Source organism: Pygocentrus nattereri, chromosome 1 (genome assembly GCF_015220715.1).
Source record: "Pygocentrus nattereri isolate fPygNat1 chromosome 1, fPygNat1.pri, whole genome shotgun sequence".
Taxonomy (NCBI): Eukaryota; Metazoa; Chordata; class Actinopteri; order Characiformes; family Serrasalmidae; genus Pygocentrus; species Pygocentrus nattereri.
This window is the reverse complement of record NC_051211.1, coordinates 53,602,458-53,627,104: the sequence shown is the minus strand read 5'-3', so window position 1 is coordinate 53,627,104 and position 24,647 is coordinate 53,602,458. Positions and strand designations below refer to the sequence as shown.

At 43.5% G+C, this 24,647-nt stretch overlaps 1 protein-coding gene across 5 annotated transcripts in view; it reads left to right on the top strand.

Moving 5' to 3' along the window:
* LOC108437957 (lymphoid-restricted membrane protein) overlaps window positions 1-24,647 on the top strand; it is a 78,927-nt gene that overhangs the window by 52,225 nt on the left and 2,055 nt on the right. For 3 of the 5 annotated variants that reach the window (XM_037537703.1, XM_037537706.1, XM_037537700.1), the window contains exons 21-37: window positions 3,067-3,178; window positions 5,857-6,031; window positions 6,514-6,592; window positions 10,077-10,123; window positions 10,311-10,396; window positions 10,516-10,673; window positions 10,882-10,963; window positions 11,163-11,220; window positions 11,334-11,361; window positions 12,150-12,290; window positions 13,427-13,561; window positions 15,288-15,435; window positions 15,577-15,623; window positions 17,829-17,891; window positions 17,980-18,032; window positions 19,793-19,888; window positions 20,927-21,046. In XM_037537703.1, the coding sequence (XP_037393600.1) occupies window positions 3,067-3,178; window positions 5,857-6,031; window positions 6,514-6,592; window positions 10,077-10,123; window positions 10,311-10,396; window positions 10,516-10,673; window positions 10,882-10,963; window positions 11,163-11,220; window positions 11,334-11,361; window positions 12,150-12,290; window positions 13,427-13,561; window positions 15,288-15,435; window positions 15,577-15,623; window positions 17,829-17,891; window positions 17,980-18,032; window positions 19,793-19,888; window positions 20,927-21,046 (1,628 nt within the window). The remainder of the gene's footprint in view (window positions 1-3,066; window positions 3,179-5,856; window positions 6,032-6,513; window positions 6,593-10,076; window positions 10,124-10,310; window positions 10,397-10,515; window positions 10,674-10,881; window positions 10,964-11,162; window positions 11,221-11,333; window positions 11,362-12,149; window positions 12,291-13,426; window positions 13,562-15,287; window positions 15,436-15,576; window positions 15,624-17,828; window positions 17,892-17,979; window positions 18,033-19,792; window positions 19,889-20,926; window positions 21,047-24,647) is intronic. The other 2 variants (XM_037537714.1, XM_037537715.1) reach the window with 2 other exon arrangements.

Genomic DNA, 24,647 nt, shown 5'->3' with positions numbered 1-24,647 from the left:
TTCAGTCTAAGAACGTGATGCTGTATGTAGAATCGGGCTCAGACAGAGTGTTTCTGCACTGTATTTGGGTTTGGACTTAAACATGAGGCCCGATTTAAGCTCTGCTCACGTCGCTGGTCTTGTTCCATTTGGAGGATCGATGGATGAATCGATCATCTGCTGGCCGGTTCTCCAACTGTTCTGTTTAGTTTTGTGCTAGTTCTGGTTCTTTTCAGGTATTATACATATACATGCACACACACTATATTTCCAAAAGTATTCGCTTGTCTGGCTTCATATGCGTATGAACTTAAGTGACATCCCGTTCTTAATCCATAGGGTTTAATGTGATGTCGGCCCACCCTTTGCAGCTATAACAGCTTCAGCTCTTCTGGAAAGGCTTTCCACAAGGGTTAGGAGTGTTTATGGGAAGTTTTGACCGTTCTTCCAGAAGCACATTTGTGAGGTCAGACACTGATGTTGGACGAGAAGGCCTGGCTCACAGTCTCCGCTCTAAATCAGCCCAAAAGTGTTCTATGGGGTTGAGGTCAGGACTCTGTGCAGGCCAGTCAAGTTCTTTCACACCAAACTGGCTCATCCGTGTCTTTATGGATCTGCTTTGTGCACTGGTGTGCAGTCATGTTGGAACAGGAAGGGGCCGTCCCCAAACTGTTCCCACAAAGTTGGGAGCATGAAATTGTCCGAAATCTCTTGGTGCTGAAGCTTTAAGAGTTCCTTTCACTGGAACTAAGGGGCCGAGCCCAACTCCTGAAAAACACCCCCACACCATGATCCCCCCTCCACCAAACTTTACACTTGGCACAATGCAGTCAGACAAGTACCGTCTCCTGGCAACCGCCAAACCCAGACTCGTCCATCGGATTTCCAGGAGGAGAAGCGTGATTGGTCACTCCAGACAACACGTCTCCACTGCTCTAGAGTCCAGTGGCGGCGCTTTACACCACTGCATTCCACGCTTTGCGTTGCGCTTGGTGATGTAAGACTTGGATGCAGCTGCTCGGCCATGGAAACCCATTCCATGAAGCTCTCTACGCTGTTCTTGAGCTGATCTGAAGGCCACATGAAGTTTGGAGGTCTGTAGTGATTGACTCTGCAGAAAGTTGGTGACCACTGCGCACTATGCCCCTCAGCATCCGCTGACCGCTCTGTCATTTTACGTGGCCGGCCACTTCGTGGCTGAGTTGCTGTCGTTCCCAATCGCTCCCACTTTGTTATAATCCCACTGACAGTGGACTGTGGAATATTTAGTAGTGAGGAAATTTCACGACTGGACTTGCTGCACAGGTGGCGTCCGATCACGGTACCACGCTGGAATTCACTGAGCTCCTGAGAGCGACCCATTCTTTCACTAATGTCTGTAGAAGCAGTCTGCAGGCCTAGGGGCTCGGCTTTATACACCTGTGGCCACGGAAGTGACTGGAACACCTGAATTTAATTAGTTGGATGGATGAGTGAAAACCTTTGGAAATATAGTGCATACATACACACATGTATCAAAGCACATGTATGTTTGTATATATGAGTTTCAACAGACCAAGTAAATCTGAAAAATTTTTGTTGTGCAAAACAGTAAAAACAAAACTGAGCAATTATTATGTAAATCTATGTTGATATTGTTTTCTAATACTAACCCTGTGGCCATGATAGGAACAGGGCCAAATGTTTCATGTATGAGTTTCTGTAAGGCTCCTCTTTGGGCAGCTTTTTGTTTGTTTTCCATTCCACTTTAAATGGAGCCGGTAGTTATTCAGAGATCTGTAAAGGCATCTGTACTGCTGCATCATTTAAGGAGGAACGGGAGTTTAGAATAAGAAAGCAACTGCAGCTTGGGTCCAGTTTCTTAACTCATTTGTGTCATATGTGCATCCCATACACTGATGGAATTTGAAGAATATTATTCACGCTTCAGTACCAGCCGGTCTACGTGCACAAGACCGTGGCCTTGTCTGATATAGATGAGGCACTGCGAGAGGAAGAGTTGCAGTCTCTCTGGTGTCCCTATTAGACTAAGGCCAAATCCCATTTCACCCCAATTAATTGCCCCCTCTTTGAAGGCGTGTGATCCCTAAATGTAACTAAAGCCCAGCAGTGAGGAGCTGAACTTTCCCCTCCTCTGCTGTCCCTGCAGACGGGCAGGGTCGCCTACAGAGCGGCGCTGGTAGCTGTTAATGAAGTGATGCTCTGTTTATTTGAGGGTCTCATTTCATAGAGGAAGATTTCACCCACTGCCTCTTATAACTCAGTTCCAAGGGGCAAGGAGACACTTGAAAACGAGGGGCAAGGGCAAAAATAAGAAATGGGATTGGGCCTAAGTCTAACCCCTGAAGAGTGGTCTTTCCTTGGACTAATTCATATGAAACGGACTAGACAGCAGGAGGTGATCAAGAGCCAATATTCTTTTGAAATGTGATCGACTAAGTCAGGGAGCTTTCATTCAGCTAAGGTAACGTTAACATGCCTTGAATTGTAGGCATGCTGCATTATCTGGGCTTATTTGCGATGACGGTGATGACAGAACTGAGATCCTGGTATCCTTACATTTTCGCGGATGTATATTCCGCCTTAAATCGCGTCCATTTCCAGCTCTCACAAGAACGCCTTCTGAAAGACTGTCATTCTAAGGCAGAATAACAAAAATCAAACTATTGGTTAATTGTGTCGACTACAAGGCGTTAATTATCGATTATAATCGTCTGCTCTCCAATTCTGTACCACCTAATCCTGCACTGAAATGCACTCTGTGGTCTCGTTATAATCAGTCAGTGGATCCGTGTGACATCCAGCTGCTACACTGATGACTGGTTTTAAGAGGGGATGCTCCTTCCTAAACAGTGGCAGGCTGAAAATACCACTTATCTACGCACCACTAGTGCTCACATCCCAGAAACCACGTATAGAGCCAGGTTGTCACGTGCAGGGCATCAGCAGCGATTTGCCTGGCAAATTCTTTGTGTGCATATTCAGCTTTGGTCAATATTCAAAAGTAACCAAAGCAGAATGGGGTTGTCGGGTCCAGCTCGTCGAAATGGAAGTTCACTTTGTTGACTCTTTCTCTGGCCCCTGCAGGAAGAAGCCAGACTCCCAGAATGCACTGGGCCTGAGGACACCCACGGGCAGGCTGTCTGTTGCGATGTGAGCGAGTCTGCTCCTCTTTCTCACTCCCACACTCAGTGTGCTGGTAAGATCTCTCTCATGCATTCATTTATTTTAGCTACTGAACTCTTTGCCATGTCGGAGAGAGACCCCAGCAGCGCACATTCACTGCTTTGATCAACAGTTTGCTTTCAAACCGCTTGCATGATCTCATATGTAGTCTGTTATATTATTTCATAAATCTGGAGATTTGGAGGTTTCACGTTATGCATGATGTGTTAACATGCATTGCAAAACCCTAACTAAACATACACTTAAGTGATTTCATGCATTATTGCCTAGGCGACCATTTGATTCTCAGCTGCTTTGATTCCATCATCAAGCGCACACAGCGTCTGCTTATGTGGCTTTACATGAGGGTTTGCGTTAGTACAAGTAACAATTGGGTGAAAAAAACCACCCATATATAGTCGATCAGCCATTCAAGCTTATTCTTTTCTCACTTTTATTGATGTAGTGCTGGAGCTACAGGGCTATCGTTGCTTTTCGAACACTAGAAGTCAATAGTCACCCAAATCTTTTCTGCAAGTGCAACCCAAGAACTAAATGTAATGTAACTAAAGCCCAGCAGTGAGGAGCTGAACTTTCCCCTCCTCTGCTGTCCCTGCAGACGGGCAGGGTCGCCTACAGAGCGGCGCTGGTAGCCGTTAATGAAGTGATGCTCTGTTTATTTGAGGGTCTCATTTCATAGAGGAAGATTTCACCCACTACCCCTTATAACTCAGTTCCAAGGGGCAAGGAGACAAGGATGACGGGGGGTTTTTACGTTCATGTTAAAATGTGTTTCATGTCTTTACTGGAATTCTGTGAAGCTGCTTTGTGACGACATCTGTTGGAAAAAGCGTCACAAATAAATTTGATTAGATTTGAATTAGGACAGGGTTTCCCAACCGCTGTGCCCTGAACTACAAGTGGGTAGCCATTGGGGGTCCTCAGGCCAATTTTGAAGGGTGGGGGGGGGGTCAGGTCGGGGGCCTATTGATGATACTAATACTAATGCTAACTCGGCAATGTTTTGCCTTTTGACGTGAAATAAACTGCTCAGTTTCAGCGACTACTGTAAAAACATTCCAATTTAATTGCCACTATTCAGCCTGATTTGTAGTGTAAAAGGATCTTTTGTTCAACTAATTGGTTTATGTTTATGTTCACTGAAACACATGAAAATTTCCCCAAAATGAACCTGTTTAAGTGAAAAAGCAGCCTGCTTTAAAACACAGCCTGATTTGCTGTGAGCTACAAAAACGAAATGAACTTTCTTTAAACTTCACTGAGTGGTTGAACAGTGTAGCATAGTCTGTAGGGTCCATACGCCAGTGTGGGGTGCCTGTAAACCAGGGGGATTCAGAATTCAGCACTGGAGCTGGGCGATACGGCCAAAAATCTTATAAAAATTTCATATCGTTCGATATCGAAACACATCGCGATAAATGTTAAATCATCATTTGTTTCAGGTTTGAAGGCTGATTTTTACTCCTGGGTGGTTAGTCGCTGTTTTAAACGGTCCTTTATGGTCAGGAACAGTGGAACATCTCACAGATCTGTCATGGGACAGTGGGAGAAAGTGACTGGTGAGCTGTTTTTATCAGCTGGAAAAGCACGGCCGTGGTTTTTGTGATAGTCATAATTTAAGAAACAGGCGATTATTTTTAGCTGTCTGGTGACGAGGCTCGGCTGTCCAGCTACAAACGCTAAACAAGTGGCCTAAACTTTAGTTTCTCAACGTCGTCAACTTGGTAGAAACATTGGCTGGCTCGGTAGGTCAGTGACTGGTCACACCACCTTATTGCCATCAGTCCTAACACAGCCATGCCAGAGCATATCACAGTATTCAGACACCAGCTAGCAGACGACTGGATTTCTCTCTTCTATTGTAGTCGTCTGAGGGGTGAACTGCAATATATCAACACCAGACAGTGATGAAAGTGATGCTTTTGTGTCGTGTCTGATCTATAGTGTCATCAGTTCGCCATGTTGTGTGAGTGACGGAGCGCGGCTTGGTTTGCCAGCTGCTAGCCTGGGAAGATGGCGTTCCCCCGCTTTCCAGTACCTCACAGCTTCCTCAGTTTACTTTTGTTTAAATCAGAGCAGTAAATGAAATGAACGCACTTCTTTATTTCACTTTCGTTGCTTAGGAATGCACTAATACTTAAATCTGGCTGTAACAGCGCTTTAGTTGAGAGGAGCAGATGTGATTTTAACGCTGCTGAAGCTTGTCAGGATGTACAGAAAGGCGAGTTCGCTGGAGGTCAGCACGGTTACGCCACTGATCTCGTCGCTCACACTTGGTCACAGGAGAACAGATCGCCGGTCGCTCCACACAGACGGAATATATAACTCCATGTTTCAGACATCATGTTGAAAAACTCTGAAGTGCCCCCTCTCCTGGCGACAGCAGAGTAGTGTTGCTTTCCTTGCAGTAGTAAACTCCAGCAGGGCTTTGGCTAGAATGTGGAAGTGTGAGAATGGTGTATTATATCGGAAATTTACCGAACCTTTCTTATCGCTCTGTTGAGGAATAATTATATCGTGATAAATATCGTTATCGTTTTATCGCCCAGCCCTCTGCACAACACTTTTTGTCTAAAGTGCCTATGGTGCCAACTACACTCTGAAGTTTTGTTAATATCAAACTGTGTCCTAAACCACAATTTCTGAATTTTTGGTCAGTGTTGTATTGATAAATTGCTCATTTTGGAGCAGGTGAACCAAATTTGACGCTTGCAGAAGACCTCCCCACTCTTCTGGCCCAAGACCAGGTGCCCTCAGCCCAGGACCTGAGCCTGCCCACTGAACTCGCTCCCCCAAAGGCCTCGGAGATGGTACCTCCCACGAGCGATCAGCCTGGACCAGATGAAGCCGTCTATTTGCCTGAGAGGTGAGAGCTGCGCCTCATCCTTTGTTACAAGGTACTTGACTTTGACTTATCAACACCAGTGACCCGACACCAGTGCAATAAAGCACCGGACAACTCTGAGACTCTATCGGCGTTTCGGCCTGGTCGCATTTGAAGTGCCTCAGTCACACCCTGAGCCTCTCATTTGCTAGTCAAAGTAGTATTTTTTTTTTTTTTTTTTTACCCTCTTCCTGGCTGCATTTGTTCTCTTTGCTTGGGCTTGTTAAGTGGGTTATCGCTGGTGGCTGAAACCTCGCTTTGCATGGCCGCCACGCATCTGTGTGCTGGGGCTGCTGAGGCGGTTAGAGCGCACTGCCTTTACTGACTCTCAATAGCAGGCAAGCCCAGCTGCATCCTGGCCGAGAGAGAGCGAGAGAAGAGTGAGAAAAGTATGCTTCTTCTTTTGCTTCTGTTAGTTTTATTTCATTTATTGAGGAACGCATCTCGTCCCTGTCCTTGTCCAGGTCCCCACAGCAAATAGCGGTCACAGAGAGAGGACCTGAGGGAGAGCAGGACGCCACGGCCAGCATGAGCAACTCGCAGGTCAGTTGGTTGAACTCTCAGTGGCGCGCTCTCTCTCTCTCTCTCTCTCTCTCTCTCTCTCTCTCTCTCTCTCTCTCTCTCTCTCTCTCTCTCTCTCTCTCTCTCTCTCTCTCTCTCTCTCTCTCTCTCTCTCTCTCTCTCTCTCTCTCTCTCCGTCTTCTCTTTACTTCCCCCTTTTCTTTCCTCTTCTCTCTCGCTCTCTGCCTACAGCTTCCTGCGAATAAATTCTCTGAATGGTTTGAGTGCACACTGACGTCTAATAACTAGCGGGTCCATGGGGGAAGGGGTTCATTTAAGCTGCCTCTAGTGGACATAGAACCACTGTTCTAGACCTAAGAACCAAGCTAAAGCCTTGCGTTTTCTGCTTTTAATGACTGTTGGCCTTGTTTCCAGTTCTGAATTAGCCTTTACGTTTCCCTCTTTCCTCTGTGTTTGATCAAAGCCAGTTATGAGATCTTAACGAGAGAGACACCTCTAACGGTGTCAGGCAGTCTAGGTAATGCTGAGCTCTGTGTGTGGTGTTATCAGCATTAAGATCTGTTTGGGGAACCCGTTCTAATGCCACAATAAAGCAGTGTTTGAACAAGTACTGCAGTTTGGTGGCAGAAATAAGAAGTCTCCATCGACGTCCACCAGATTCAGAGCTGCTGTCCTCCTGCGTTTTATGTTCTCTTAGGAAGGCAGCGTGCTACCGTTTCCTCTTTATGGTAATGCTGACCAGTCCCACGCCTCGGCTGGGTGGTTTTATTTAAACGCCTCTTATGCAATGCAGAGGAGATGGCCACTAAGGTTCACAGGCTTTGCTATGAACTCTCTGGAGCGAACGTTTCGATGAGCGAGGAGCCTGCAGCTATTTTTTGCTTTGTTTCCATGGGATGCTCCTGCACAGAGAAGAATTAGCTTGTCCATCAACACCCACTCTTCTTTTCTTTTTCTTTTTTTTTCTTTCTCTTGCATCAATGTGAAAGTACAACTACACTTAATCATTTTTTTTTTTGTGGAGAAGGTTTACTGGCCTCCCTTGATATTCCACATAGATTTACTCGCTTGTTTTTACTGCACTATAATGTCTGGAGGAAAACCTGCTGGATCATTCTGGGCTTGTTGGCTGGTTAAGCACAAGCATGCATGGTGATAATCATGTCCTAACGCTCTTTTGCAGCCCCCTAGCCCAGTGGCCAGCAACCCTTATCCTGGAGGTCTGCCTTGTTGTAGAGCTCCAAGCCAGATGACTTGCTGGAAGCCCTTTCTCACACAGCTCTAGTGTATTATCATTAATATTATTTATAATTATTTATTTATGGTAGCGCTTTATTTGGAGTGGTTTTAACATTTTAATAAACTCAGATTATCCGTGACACATCAACACCGTGTCACTGAATTAGCAGTGGTGAAGCGTCTGAATATACTGAAGTAAATATCTTGTGGATGATCTGTTGATACATACGTGAAATAGATGTATTGTTAATGTGTTACTTCCATTATGCCAAACCTCACCCTGGCCCTAATCCTAACCCTTAACCTCCACCCCAAACCTATTTCTAACCCTCATCTGTTTTTGCCATGTTACTGAGAGTTTGTTGACCGTTTTTTTTTTTTCATCGAAAAAGGACCACACAGAAAAGTGTCACGTTGTTTGTTTATTTATTTATTTTTTTATTTAAATAATTAATTCTTTGGTAGAAAAATGGGATGGGCTGGTTGAATGGGATGGTGGATAACAGCATCAACCCATATAGAGGAGATCGGAGTTCAGACTCCCTGGCCAGGCTGGGGCACCACAGTTGCACCAGTAAGAGTCCTTAGTCAAGACTCCGAATTGCTACATTTGCCGACCTCTGTAAAAGTGTAAATCGCTTTCTGTCCATCTGTCCTATTCATAAATATCTCTGGCTGTGTCTGTCTGCTTAACTATATTGCTGTCGGTTGGTTGGTCAGTCGGTCGGTCGGTCTGTCTGTCTACTTAACTATATTTCCTATCTGTCTGGCCGTCTTCTGTTTGTCTGTTCATCTGTTTTGATGTCTGTTTGTATGTCTGTCATAAGTCGGTCGGTTGGTTATTAAGAAGCATCTCTGGCTGTGTCTGTCTGCCTGTCTACTTAACTATATTGTGGTCGGTCATTCGGTCTGTCTATCCTATTGTCTTAGTCTATCTGCTTAATCTATGTAGGTATCTATCTGTCTGGCCATCTGTCTTTTCTTTTTCTGTCTGTCTTATTCATAAGTATGTCTGGCTGTGTCTGTCTGCTTAACTATATTGCTGTCGGTCTGTCGGTCGGTCTGTCTACTTAACTATTTCCTGTTGGTCTGTTCATCTATTTCGATGTCGGTCGGTCGCTCAGTCGGTCTACTTAACTATATTTCCGTCCATTGGTCCGTGTCTCTGTCCCATTGTCTTAGTCTATCTGCTTAATCTATGTAGGTGTCTATCTGTCTGGCCGTCTGTCATATTTTCTTTTTGTCTGTTCATCTGTTTCAATGTCTGTTTGCCCGTCTTATAAGTATTTCTGGTTATGTCTATCTGCTTAACTCCACGTCAGTCAGGGTTGGTTGGCTGGTCGGCTTAGTCTACTGTATATAGGTGTCTGTCCATCTGTCTTTTCTTTTTCTGTCTGTTCATCTATTTCAACGTCTGCCTGTCTTATTCATATAAGCATCTGTCGCTGTGTCTGTCTACCTGTCTATCTGCTTAACTACACTGGTGTGGGTCTGTCGTTCCGTCTGTTGGTCTCATTGTCTTTGCCTATCTGCTTAATCTATGTAGGTGTCTGTCCATCTATCTCATTCTCTTTGTCTGTCTGTCTGCCTGGCTGTCTGCTTATTTATATCTGTATCCCTGTCTCTATCTGTCTACCTGCTTCTATATGTTGGTATGTGTCTGTCTCTCTGTTTATCTATCCATCTATTGTCTATCTAGTGTATGCTGTCTGTCTGCTTCCTTATGTCAGCGTCCACCTGTCTGTCCATCTATCTCATTCTCTTTGTCTGTCTGTCTGTCTGCCTGGCTGTCTGCTTATTTATATCGGTATCCCCGTCTCTATCTGTCTACCCGCTTCTATGCGTTGATGTGTGTCTCTCTGTCTATCTATCCATCTGTTGTCTATCTAGTGTATGCTGTCTGTCTGCTTCCTTATGTCAGCGTCCACCTGTCTGTCCATCTATCTGCTACTCTTCCTCTGTCTCTCTATCTCTCTATCTATCTATCTCTCTTGCTCGCCCACTCACTCTCTCTGCCTGCTTCCTTCTGTCTCTGCCTTGTTCTCTCACTCATTCTCTCTCACCCTGAACCAGCTGCATGGCTCTCTTGCGCGTTATGTAAGAAATGAGCTCTTGGAGCCTCCTCACTCTGCGCTCAGCAGAGCATAGCGTCGCTTTTCAGCGCTTATGCCATGGGACAGGTACGGAGCCGCGTGCTTGTGCGCGTGTGCGTTTGTTGCTTACTGTGTCACCAGGTCATTTATGCTGCGTTACTTCCCTCTCGTAGAAACTGACACAGGAGCAGCCTTGTGACGTGCCTGCAGCCATAGACAGGTAAGGTGCTCTTCTCTTATTACTCATATTTGAATACTCTGCACCTGGACATCAGGCGTACCCCCATTTTCGAAGGGTTCTGTTCAGCATGTAGTGACTGGAAGTTTGCATTCCAGGCATTCGTGTAATTTTATGTGCGAGTCCCTTGATCTGATAATGGTGAGCCTGTCTCTCCCTCTGCACTCAGGAGCTGTCTGCTGCCTGTAGCAGAGGAAGAGGAAGCAATGCCAGAAGCGGGTCAGCAGGTGGCCTCGGCTGAGCAGGACACGGCTGGTAAGAGGAGAGGATGCACGCTTTTGCTTCGTGCCAGCTCAGTGGCCGGGGAACCTAATCTCTGACCTTGTCTCTTGTGTTTTCCTCTCTCTTTACTTCTCCACCTCCTCAACTACTAGGAAAGCCCAAGATGGGCAGTGAAGAGCCAGTTACTGCAGACCTCACAGCAGCGGACAGCCAATCGAAGGAGCACCCACCTCCAGATTCCACCAGTCCGTCTCCTTTAAGCTCCAAAAAGGACTCCCTGACTCTCCGAAGCAGGTTCAAGAGAGATCTGGTGAGCGATTTTCATGCGATTGTGAGAATTTATGGCGACGGCAAAAATCTCGTTTTTCCTGTCCGGCGGCTCACGTCACTTTTTTCGTTTCACTTCCAAGTATTTTGTTATTATTGAAAGATCTCCGGTGCATCTGAAACAGGCTAAGTGCACGTTTAACCGCAAGGTGTAATAAATAGGTTCTCTGTTTATTTGTTTATTTTCTCAGGAGATGTCTCGCAGCATGGAGGCCATTGAGGAGCAGAAAGCCCAGGAAGACAGCGAAGCTTCAGTGACCACAGAGAAAGAAGGTAAACAAACCACAGGGTTAAATAAAACGTTTCCTGGTGCTGATGATGTTCAAAGCTGCGAGGGATTACCCAGCATCATGCCAATCGGGTCGCCAAAAGCTTTCGTTCCCAGTCAGGCACGTTAGCCATCGTGGCTGAAACCCTTTTGATGTTTCGTTATTAGTGGTTTGTTTGTTTTTGTGTGCATTCTCACTTTTAGGTGACGTGTCTGTCATTTCTGAAGATGCCAGCGATTCAACCAAAGATGATCACAACAGGTTCTCATCATTTGAACGTTGGGTTAAAATACCTTTCAGTTTTGATTTATAATCATATTTATGCATCTTTATAACTTCTCGTTCTCCTGTGTTTTAAATATCTTCCCGTGCAGTCTGTCTCAAAGTGAAAAAGAGGTCGAGGTGAGTGCGTTGAAGTCTATCATTCTTTATCCATGAACCTAATATCGCTGTTGGCGGAAGAAAACCTCGTATGTCCAAAATGGTAACTTTACAGGAGAAGGGAAAAAACCTGCTTTACTTTTAATGTAAGTCAATGGAACCAGACGTCCAGAAGTCAATTTGGTCCATTTCTTTTAGTCCACTCATCATGAAATTTACATACAATGTAAAAGGTAACAGGTACCTTCAAATTGTGTCAAAAGCTGGAAAATGACACACGTGGAGATATGAGGTTTTCTTGGGACAACACCGAAATGTGTTTAACACATTTCCAGTTGTGTACACTTGTGGTCAAGTGGCATTTTTTTGTTTGTTTGTTTTTTTGGAGTGAAAGGAAGCAAATGCAACATCTAAACTGTAACAGAAAATCTTATATATTTTTTGTTAATGTTAAATAGTAAATCGATACACACCCCCTTTGGCAGATATTGACGCTTTTGTACCCAGTCTTTCTATTCGGGAGTCTTTCTGTTCTTGTTTTAGGGATTTTCACCCACTATTTCTGGCAGAATGCTTCTGTGACATTGCGCTACGCACAGCCTGCCTACCTGCCTACCTGTCTTTATCCGTAAATCAAATTTAGAGTAGGTTATTCTCTGTAATAATTTGCTGCAGAGGTTGTGTTTACTTTAGTTGAGTTTAATGGAATCTGATTTGGCCAGAGGTTCATACAGCTGCAGGCTATACTAAGGGCTTCTTGTCTGCTGATTGTGTTGATGTTGGCCTTCTTGTCTTGGCTTCTGTACCAGGCGGAGTTCCACCGACTGTCTCTGGGCTACAAGTGTGACATGTTCACTCTGGAGAAGAGGCTTCGGCTGGAGGAGCGCTCACGAGACCTGGCCGAGGAGAACGTCCGCAGGGAAGTGTCCAGCTGCCAGGGTCTCCTTCAGGTGCGTGTTCTGTAGTCGGCCAGCAGTGTGTTTTGGAAATTTAAAAATTTCGCTTCCGTTTTTTATTTGTTTTTAAGGCAAACTGAACACTATATGCAGTTTTATAATACATAACAAATACTGGACCGTGCAAAAGTCAGAGACCGCCCTTTGTTTATGGAATTTTCTGTCCCCAAGTACAAGTTATTCATTTTCAGCGTCTGAGGGGAAAAGTCTCAACTAAACGATACAGAATATAACACTCCACTCCTTACCTTTATTCCAGATCTCCTTCTTTTCAGGAGACTCACTTTGGTTTCTCAAAGAAATCTGCAGGAATGTTTTTCCACACTTTTTCCAAAGTTCAGTCCTGGACGTTGGTTTTGCATTTTCAGCTTCTCGTCATCCAAGTAATCCGGCGATTTTGAGGTCTGGACTCAGTCCATTGTTTTATGAACACCAGCAGCTTCTTTGCTTGCTGTGCAAATGTTATATCGCCGCCGTCCAAAGAAAAACGTGTGCTGTGTCTGATCCACTCGTACCAGCACAACACACAATAACACACCACCACCACCACGTCAGTGTTACTGCAGTGCTGAGAATGACCCACCACCCAAATAATACCTGCTCTGTGAGGGTCCATGGGGGTCCTGACCACTGAAGAACAGGGTAACAGAGTATCAGAGAAACAGATGGACTACAGTCTGTAACTGTAGAACTACAGAGTGCAGCTATGCAGTAAGTGGAGCTGATAAAGTGGACAGTGAGTGGAGAAACAATGTCAATGTTATGCCTGATCAGTCTAGACTTAACTACATGGATGAATCGGTTTGAGATTAATTGTATTCATTTGCGTTTGTAGTTTGCCTCAGTGTAGTATAACACATTTGGCTTCAGAAGCTTTCCCTGCTTTCCCCACTGCAGTTGAAGGGTGCTCATTAATACCACGTCACCTGATCTAACAACCAGGATGGGGAAATCCCTTCATAGCTGCATGAAGGTTATTTCCTGAAAGGTCTACAGCAGTTAATGGTTAACGTGTTTTGGGCACCTGCTCCAGGGAGGGGTTTGAAAGCTGTGGTCGAGGATGCTGATCATGTGCTACAGCGATTATAAAAACATCATGGAGGGTTTTGCTTGCTGTGTTGTGCACCCAGGCTCTGATTCCCCTGTGTGAGGACGATAACCAGTCTATGGAGATCATCCAGCGGCTGCAGAAGAACCTGGACATCCTCATCCAGTCCATGACCAGAGTTTCCAGCCGTTCTGAAATGCTGGGTGCCATTCACCAGGTCTGTACACTTGCCTGGTACTCCAGTGTAGTGGGTTCAGTAAGAGATGACCATGCTCAATGCTCTTGAGATTGAGCACAGTCAGATTCCTACAGGGATGCACGACATTGGTGGCCTGTTTTCAAAAACATGTCCTATATTGTGCTTGTGCGTGCACTGACCTGTTCACTTGGTCACTACTATCAAATGGATAGAGTAATGGACTACCACACCATACACCAATTAGAGTCCTTGGGCAAGACTCCAAATAGTTTGTTCATACCAGTGTAATTTGCGATAAATAAGAGCACCTCCTAATTATGTTGACCATAATTGAGCATTTGCCAATTAATGATGGAAGCTACTCTCAGCCAATCACAACCACCTCTAAACACTGTTCCCTCGGTCAAGTGAAGGAAAAGCGGACAGATCTCCTCAGAACAAACTTGCAGTGAGAACGGTGGCGGTAGTAAATTAGTCAGAATTACAATTAGTCAGAATTACAGAATTAGTCAGACTAAGAAATGGTGAATAGATGTTACTGAGGAACATGGAATTCATACTGATCTTCTGGAGGGTGGAGCTCCTTTTTTTTCACTCCTGAAGTTTTGGATAAAACTCTGTGGAAGACCAAATTTACAGCTCAATGTCATTAACAGGCTTTAAGGAGAGTTAAACGTAATGCATGTTGTGGTATTTGCTAAAGCTCATTGTAATATCATGTGTAATGATACAGGACATTGCAGAAGAATGTTTTGTTTTCTTAGACCTAGTGTTAGCTTTAGCATTAGCTCATCTGAAGGGGTTGCTTCCGTCACTAAAACATTAGTTTTTGCTCGTTAGGTTTGCTGCTTCATATTTTGAGCAAAAATTTGTCCGATTCCGATCGTGCATCCTTAAGCATCCCAAAAGCATTCATTACCTTGTGTAAATTTCACATGATTGGACCAATAGAAACGCTCCGAATTTACTTGCAATAAAGTCATCTTTTTTACATTAACTCATGAAAGATGTTTTTGTTCCTATTTAGGACATATATATATATATATATATATATATATATATATATATATATATATATATATATATATATATATATATATATGTATATATATATATATATATATATATATGTATATGTATGTGTGTGTGTGTGTATAACCCACAAATACACGGTAATAAACTTTTATAAGTTGTTTATAAGCAGTCTATAACTGCTTCAGATGTGTATTTATGAAGCATGTGGTCAATCTAAAAGTACTGATACCCGTGATGTACTTTTGTGTGTTTTAAAATAAGGCTGTACGATTAATTGTATTTTTATCACTAATGCGTGTCCTCAATTAACACACTCATGCTGTGATAATAGAATGGATCAAATAACTGTGATGCCTCCCATGAGTGAGTTAACCACTCTGCTATAGCGCCAGTCTCAGTGCAGACGCAGGCATACAGCTCCGTAACTACAGTATTCACAACTACGACAAACGTGAAAAACCGGATGAATGTGCTGATTTGCATAGTCGTGTGAAGCAGAAATGAGTTCCAAGAAACCTAAATCACCTTAAAAACCTTTAAGGGATAATAACTTTAATATATATAATGTCCTGATAAATGTTATCTGATAATGTCAAAATCGTGCTGTTCCTCGGCAACAGTGTTCCTGTGTTCCACACGTGGATTACTCATGGTGTGTGTGTGTGTGTGTGTGTGTGTGTGTGTGTGTTTCATGCTGGGCGCTGTGTAGGAGAGTCGCATGGGGAAAGCGGTGGAGGTGATGATTCAACACGTAGAGAACTTGAGGAGGACGTACACTAAAGAACACGCCGAGCTGATGGAGCTGCGAGAGACCCTCATGCAGAACGAGAGGTCTTTCGGCTCCCACACAGAGAGGGGTAACGCGCACGCTGTTGTGATTACACAAGTGCTGAGTTGTCCGTGAACCTACATAACATTTGCTTTTCACTACAGAGTGAAATCAGCCCTAATGCTTCGCTTCCTCTTGAGTCTGAATGCATCTCAATTTGTTTTTCCAGCAGATGATTTCAGGAATAAAAAGCAGCAAAGCTCCCAGTACTACAAGGTGAGTGTGTGTGAAGGGAATCTAACCCTACAGCCTTTAAACTCTGAACAGTAGAGCAGCAGCTCTAGCATAGTTTTTCTTTTTATAAGCAGTTGTAATTTTTATTAAGGAAAAAAGAAACGAACACTGGATATTGAGTGAGTATCAGATCAAGTGTTATTAATCCATGTTGTGGTGGTTGTGATAGTTAAGTGGTGGCCTCTCATTAAGTCATGAGTGACTGTGGACGGTTGAGTGGGTGATATGGCAAAAATCCAACATCACAACACAAACATTTTCACGATAGACAATATGTATCACAGTGTTTAGCTTTTTCTGAGGTTTGCAAGCAAGTTGACCGAAATGCACCAGTTAAGCTATTTTCTTTATTTAAAAAAATAACAAATATTAACAAAATATTGTCGCTGTCCAAAGAAAAACAATTTTTTTTTCTCCATTTCTGTGGATTTTTCATTTTTCTATGGAAAAAACCTACTTCACTTTCAATGTAAGTTAATGGAACCAGAGTTTTTCCCAAGTTATTTTGAGTCATTACTTTCAGTCCATTCATCATGAAATTTGCATACAATGTAAAGGGCAACAGGTATTTTCAAATTATGTATAAAAAATAAAAAACAATGTCAAAAAAGGAGATATGAGGTTTTCTTCCAACAACAGCTGTGCTCCTGCTGGTTGTTTATAAGCAGTCTATAATTGCATCAAATGTGTATATATGAAGCATGCGGTCAATCTAGTACTGATACCTGTGATGTACTCAGTATTTTGAAATAAGGCTGTACGATTAATCGTATTTTTATCACTATTGCGTGTCTCCAATGAACACACTCATGCTGTGATAATAGAATGGATCTGAGTGAGTTAACCACTCTGCTATAGTGCCAGTCTCAGTGCAGGCGCAGGCGTACAGCTTAGTAACTACAGTATTCACAACTACTACAAATGCAAATAGTAGTGAGTCCCAACAAACTTAAAACACCATAAGAAGTTTTTTAAGGAATTTCATACATATTGAATATTTTTTGTAGGACTGTGTAGAAAAAGCTATTTAATGAATGCTGACTGTTTTTCTAGCCTTTCTAGCCTAAAAGTGCTCAAAAAATGCTTGCAGTTGTGATGTAATAATTATCATACTACAGTTACAGTAGTTCCAGCCACGCAAGCTGATTGGTTGAGAAGTGTTCTGACTGTGCTGTTCTAACTGCGCCATAACATCATGGTTGTTTCATGAACACTATCACTCCGCTAATACGCTGTTGCTAAGCAACAACTTTAGCTGTAGTAGATGCTCAAGCCACACATTTTTACTTCTTACTTTGCCATGAACAAATGGACACCTTTTAAGATCACATTTTAAGACCAACAGCCGATTTGGTCCGACTCTGAAGACGAGACGACACTAAATTCCCAAACTGTCGTCACCACTGAGCAGCTTTTCAGTTGGCAGCTGTGACAGAAGAACAGCTGAACAACCTGGAATCAGCCAGAAATGAACCCAACACCATTCGCCAAACTAAACGGGCTGTAAGAAGCTTTACAGACCGGCTGGAACAAAGCAACATTAATACTGATCTGGACAAACTGACCAAACTGAGCTGAACCTGATATTGGGTCAGTTTTATGGCTCAGTCTGAACTTCAGAAGGCGGGGCTTACAGCAGACTGAGCAGCAAGTGGGCGGAGCTCGTTACTCTGACGTCGCAACAAGCTGCTCGTTAAGGAGCTATAATTAGGAGGAAGGAGCTGAACATTAAAACATATTAAACGCCGCGTTCACGGCCAGTTTATTCATTTCTTACTGTATTTATTTAACTGTTGTATTAAAGTGATAAAACTCCGTCATGTGATCGCAAGTGATGTTATTTTGTGATAACACACTCCCTCTCATGTTTTATTGTTTAAGTATTACTTTAACTAACTTGCAATTTATTGCAATTTAATTAGAGGAGAGGTAAGTTGGCTGTTTGTTTAATTACACAGCAAAAAAACCTGTACACTGCCAAACACAGTTAATTTATTGCTTGTCATCATATCAAACATCACGTTTTATGTCAATATCTTGCAGCCCTATCGTGATGTAATAAAGATAATATATAGTCTCATCACTGACCTGTAACAACTGTAGATCAGGAGTCCATGTGCACATAGTGGCTCTCTGCAGAAGAATCCTGTGGTGTCATCAGCTTTATTTTCTTTGTTGTATCTATAGCCGAATCCCCGTCGGGTCAGCATAGCTGCCATCCCCCGTGGAGGACCGATGCACTTTGATTTGGTGAGAAAGAAACTCTGCTTTTAAACAGTTCCAGACAGATATTTACTGACGATGGACCAAGTGACCTTGTTGCATTTTGAATCCGCAGACCAAAGATGGAATGGAGACGGAGGCAGAGAGGTTGTCACGTAGATCACCTTGGTGAGTATGGGGGGGGGGGGGGGGGGTGCCACACCATGTGGTCAGCATGGCATTCAGACTTCTCAAGTCCACGGAGATGTCCACTCTCAAACAAAACTCAGGATGAGCCTGTTTTCAAAGGTCCTAGATATCAGCTTGGATCTTGCACGCTTTGAGTTTCAGGATGTGAAAAATTCTGCCACTTCTGTTGAATCAAACGAGTGGACAGAGTGAAACTGCTCAGATGTGGCGGACAAGCAAAGGAACATCTGGCAGCCCAAAACAAAGAGTTGGGGTCAAATGTCTTAAAGGACTGGTATGGCGAACAATCTAATTTGGACAGTTTTCTGCTTACCATAGATGCAGTCCATCAACCAAGACATGTTAAAGTGTCTAAATTTGGTGTCTATAGTTTAGAACTGGAGCTGCAAGGCTAACGTTGCTAACTAACACACAAACTCAACAGTCAACAAAAAAGAACAAAACTGAAAGCAGCTGCTTTAGAGAACAACGTCTGTATTCAGACTCCCTCTGGAGTCGGAGTGCTGATCTAGAATCAATAGCCATGTTTACATGCAGCCTGATAATCCGTTAATAATCTGACTAATAACTCTATTAATATAAAGGAGTATAAGTATTAATGTAGTGGACTAATAATAATAATGGTTGAGGCCATTCGGAATACAGTTTCTATCCGATTGAGCGAGGTGGGTAATCCTGTAAATAATCCGTTAAATGGAATAAAAAGAATATCCGTGTAAACGCCTGTATCCGATTACTTTCCCTATCGGAAAGTTTAAGCACATTTTGCATGTGTGTGACATCACAGTGAAAGTTTATACCATTCAGCATGACTCGGAGCATAAACTTTGTCTCCTCTGCAGACCAGTTTCTGCTCTGAGCTTTAAAAGTCGGCGGTGGGACGAACGTCCAGCTTATGTGTCTCGGAGCACGACGTCTTCCTCTCGGCCTTCTTTAATAAGGACGTGTGAAGGACGTTTTCCTGAGTCTGACATCATTTAGACCAATTAAAAACACAAGCACTGCTCACTGCTGCTCATCTCACTCTGACTGGACTCGCGTGATGCTGGTTGTCATGGTAACGTCTACACTTGGTGCTCTTCGCATGTGCGTCATTTTGGATCCGATTACTTGTTGTGAGCATGTAAACGGAGATTTTTCATCAGATTGTTGAGTAGAGTGAGAATAAACGCCTCCGTCTGTAATGGAAATGGCTTCAGTTGGATTGCCAAAAATCTTTGCATGTGAACTCAGACAGTGCCTGAACGAATCTGATCCGCGATGCGTCTTGCTTTGTTAATACCAGCACCGGTGTTTTCTGAAACTGCTGCCTGTAGCATTGAAGTATTGTTCATTTTTATAGGTCACAATGTGTCATAAACCACATCGAAGACCTTTTTGTGAAGACCTGGATGCAGTTTGAAAGGTTTTAGTGATGTATTTTTAAAAAGCGATTTAGGGTGTTTGGGTGACTATTGAGTTCTAGTGTTTGTTAGCAACGTTGGCCTCGCAGCTCCAGTCCTAAAGTAAAGAAGTGAAATTTGAACATGCCTCGAGTGGAAAACTGGGTAAATTTTGATTTTGCTGAACTATTCCTTCAAACATCAGATGCCCTTTTTTTTATATTATGAGAATGAGTGGAAGCTGATCTCAAGCCAGACACTGGACACTGAAAGCACTGGACGCATGTGAGCCGGGCTCTCATGGCATGCACCATATCATGGCACTTTGAGACAAGGTGTATGTGTGACGCTTCACAGGAACGTGGTGGGGAAGAGTGCTCAGCGGCCCCCGCTGAAGCGTTTCATTAGCTCTGGAGGTTGGGCTGAGACAGATGGGCCTGCTCTTATTAATAGGTAAGGACCTCCGTCCCGACCGTGACCGCCGATGCCGCCTGCTCACGTTGTGAAATAGTTTCACCATTTTATCTGTGAAAAGCCGTTACAGGAATACTTTATCCAGAATGCTGATTTAGCTGTCGAGGAATGAAGCGGAGACGTATAATTACCTTATTTAATTTTATATTTAATATAAATTTTTATATTTAGTAGCTTTTTTTCGTTTTGTGTTGTAATGAACACCCCTGATGTGAGGAAAGCCTGAGGATTTAAAGGGGGATTCCACTTTGGAGGCTTTTCTCACAATGCTCTGCATGTAGTCCTCCACAAAGAATGGACTTTAAACATTGTTTTAGACCAAAGCTTTCTGTGAGGGGCCTTTTAGAGGCCTTAAAGTCTTCAGGCATTTGCTTCCTATCCCACCACTGTGAATAATTCTGAGCCTAGAATGGAGCATCTCGCACCAAACCGCTCTGAATGACCTTTGTCTTAACTATTGAATTATACAGAAATTTTGAAAAAGTATAACAAAACATGTTTGGGCTACTTCTCTGGAGCGTAAGCACTGAGACAAGGACATGAGTGCCTGCGTACTAGTAGGATGACGATATTTATACCTAAAAATAAAAAATACAGAAGCAGTAAATAGACACACAGACTAGAGATGCAAGTACTGCTGCATAGAAATGTATATACATACGTGCAAAATAGACAGTATGTGCTGTAATTTTAGAGGTAGTGTTCAGTAGAAATGGTGTAAATGTTAGTCAAATGTTTTCATGACCTGATGGGTTTTTAGTTTTTTTCTCTAGTGGAGTATTAGAATAAGTTGCATGCAACTTTTTTTTTTTTTTTTTTAAATTGCACAGAAATCATGGTTGCAGGCAACTTGAGACATGCAACAAGTTGCATGAAAGCTGCACCGTATAAAACCAGCTGTATTCGTCAGCAGTGTTGGCATTTTTGGGTGAAGTATTCCAAAGAGTGTGCAATCAGAACCACAACAAGGCCACCTCAGTCTGCACAGGGGGATTCAGCTGTGTGACCTGTGTGCAGGTACGGGTATGAGACAGATTTACCCTTGGAGGAGGAGCACAAGGAGGAGCCAATGGAGAGGAGGTCCAGCCTAACTGAGCTGGGCATCAAAATCACCTCGCTCATTATGCCAGCCAAGACGTTAGTCATGCATTTTGCTGTTTCTGTCGCGCCTTTGGACTTTGAGCACAGGTTTTCTCTCATCTCTTTTGCTTTTGGGCTCAAGAAGTGACTAGCCTAACGAAGAACTAACCTTCAAATTTCATTCCAATTAAAAAATGTTTATCAACTGCTTGTTGTTGTTAAATACTTGCTAAAAAAAAGTGTTTTGTCTGTGTAGCTTCATTGGGGCTAATGGTGGAGTGGTGGCAGTAAAGCACAGCTGTGGGATTTCAAGTGTTACAAACTTTAAAGTTGGTCTTCTGACAAGAGGTGGTTTATGAGGAGCCTGGCCACTTCCTATTTCCCCCGTTATATCAAAAACATGAGTGCAAGCAAGCGAGTCCTCAATGAATGGGTGTAAATGGAGCTAAACAGCTAAAATCGAAAAGTTAAAATACAACCCCAATTCCAGTGAAGTTGGGACGCTGTGTAAAACATAAATAAAAACAGAATACGATGATTTGCAAATCCTTTTCAACCTATATTCAATTGAACACACTACAAAGACGAGATATTTAACGTTCAAACGGATAAACTTTTATTATTGTTTTTTGCAAATATTCACTCATTTTGAATTTGATGCCTGCAACACGTTCCAGAGAAGTTGGGACAGGGGCGTGTTTCCTTTTAACAACACTCAATAAGCGTTTGGCAACTGAGGACATGGATTGTTGAAGCTTTGTAGGTGGAATTCTTTCCCATTCTTGTTTGATGTACAGCTTCAGTTGATCAACAGTCCGGGGGGCTCCGCTGTCGTATTTTGAGCTTCATAATGCGCCACACATTTTCAATGGGAGACGGTCTGGACTGCAGGCAGGCCAGTCTAGTACCCGCACTCTTTTACTACAAAGCCACGCTGTTGTAACTTGGATGGCAGCAGATGTTGCTCCAAAACCTGTATGGACCTTTCAGCATTAATGGGGCCTTCACAGATGGGCAAGTTACCCCTGCCATGGGCACTAACACCCCCCCACACCATCAGAGATGCTGGCTTTTGAACTTTGTGCTGAAAACAATCCAGACAGTCCTTTTCCTCTTTGGCCCACAGGACACGACGTCCATGATTTCCAGAAACAGTGTGAAATGTCAGACCACAGGACACTTTTCCACTCTGCGTCAGTCCATCTCAGATGAGCTCGGCCCAGAGAAGGCGGCGGCGTTTCTGGGTGGTGTTGATATGTGGCTTCGCTTTGCATGGCAGAGTTTTAAGTTGCACTTGTAGATGGAGCGACGAACTGAGTTCACTGACAGTGGTTTTCCGAAGTGTTCCTCAGCCCATGTGGGAATATCCGTTACAGAATGATGTGGGTTTCTAATGCAGTGCCGCCTGAGGGATCGAAGGTCACGAGCATTCAGTGCTGGTTTTCTGCCTTGCCGCTTACCTGCAGAGATTTCTCCAGATTCTCTGAATCTTTTTATGATATTATGGACTGTAGATGATGAAATCCCTAAATTCTGCACGTTGAGAAACGTTGTTCTTAAACTGTTGGACTATTTGCTCACGCAGTTGTTCACAAATTTTATCTGTTTGAACATTAAATATCTCGTCTTTGTAGTCTATTCAACTGAGTATAGGTTGAAAAGGATTTGCAAATCATCGTATTCTGTTTTTATTTATGTTTTACGCAACGTCCCAACTTCATTTTAATTGGGGTTGTAGGTTCTACTCAATTGCCCAGAACTTTTCCTTTTTTCTACAGCAAACTGCTTTTGGGCGGCAGGGCTCTAACATTTACTGCTACTGAGTGCTGATTGGTTGGCAACCAGAGCAGCTCATTGGCTGTTTGAGCTCACAGATATCAGGGATGTACATGAGGCTCCTATAACTCGAGTTTAAAAGCTCTCAAAAATGTAACATTGTTAGTTGGTTTTATGCTATTCAGCGTCCGGGATATTATTGTATTATTTTACATTAAAAGTTTTTCAGCGTTTATAAATGACGATTTAGTTAAAACGCTCCATATTAACCCATTAATTTTAGACGCGCTCGGGAGCGCCCTCTAGCATTTCAGAAACCGTGGAAATTCTCCTCCCTACAAGTTCACTGATTTGGCTTTGCGTTTTTATCCAGTTTCAAGTCAAATATACTTGGCTCCACCTACAGGACGTCACATGCAAATGCACTTGGTTTCCACAGTAATGCACTGAAGGTCCTTTTGGGTATTTCTCAAAAGCCTTGAATTGGCATGTAGAGCAGTTTTCAGTAGTGGTGGTGTTGATGGCTCTCCAGGCCAGTCCGTGCACTTGCAGTGAGAAATACCCACCGTCCTTTGACGAGTGTTTATCTTGTTGCTAACGGCTTTCTTTCAGTCCTCGTGTTTGAATGTTGGATGTTTCCTTTTCAGTTCTCTGAAACTTGCTGAACTGTTCATCTTTCAGGCCTTTCTCCATGCTGACTTGGTTGAGTATTGCCTGCATTGTTGTGCCTGTTGTCTCTGCTCAGCTGCTGGTAGAAGTGCCTTTTTACACTGATCCTTCAGTATGTAGCTACTGGGCTCCAGAGTGGTGCAGCAGTCTAAGCGTTGTTTTTAGGTCAGATTTATTTCTGACCGATTCAAAGAAAGCATAATTGCTGTCTTTATTTGGGTGGATAGGTTAGGCCTTCTTCCCCCATCACTCAGCACAATGACACAGCAGAAGTAGCAGTTGGTGTTCTCCTCCAATCACATTGAGCTGGCCAGTGACGACGTATTAGCGGCAGTTGTAGCTTCATGTCTCGGAGGCTTGGTAGGCAAGGCAGGTTTATTTATATAACACCTTTTCAAACAGTGTTGACAATTGACACTTTACAATTGAGAACATTGAGTAAAAAAAAAAAAAGTAAAATAAACACAAATAGAAAAACAATTAAAAACTATTTAAAACACGATTAAAACAATTTCACAACCCCATTTCAGAAAAGTTGGGACACCTGTGAAAAATGTAACCTGTGGCGCACACATCTTATCATGGTCCCTGCCAGTTCGATCTCCAGTGATGCCACAGCCATCAGTGGCCGGGAGTCCAATAGAGCACTATGGGTGGGTTGGATGGTCCCCACGTTTCCCCACATCACTCAGAGCAGTGCTAGCCAGTGCAGGCGTCTGTTGGGTGACTTAACAGAACTGGCGGTCAGCGAGCGAAGTGTGCTCAGCTGTAGAGCTTCACAGGTCTTGGGGGAAGCCTGTACTAGCCTTCGCCCTCCTATCACTGGTGGTTAAGTGATACTTTTTTAATCCCACAAACGGGGAAGTTCCACCTCCGCATTTAACCCATCTGTGAAGTGAAGTGAAACACACACACACACACACACACACACACACACACACACACACACACACACACACACACACACACACACACACACACACACTAGGGCACCCAAGGAGGAATTGGGGGTTAGGTGTCTTGCTCAAGGACACCTCAGTCATGTGCTGTCGGTGCTGGGGATCGAACCGGTGACCTTCTCGTCACAGGGCCCTAACCTCCAGCCCACGACTGCCCCCTGTATTGTGTGACTCAGGGAGACCGAACTGAGTAGAAATGGATATATGACCAAATTTGGGTAAAAAACAAGGAAATGGGCAGGGGTTTCATCAAC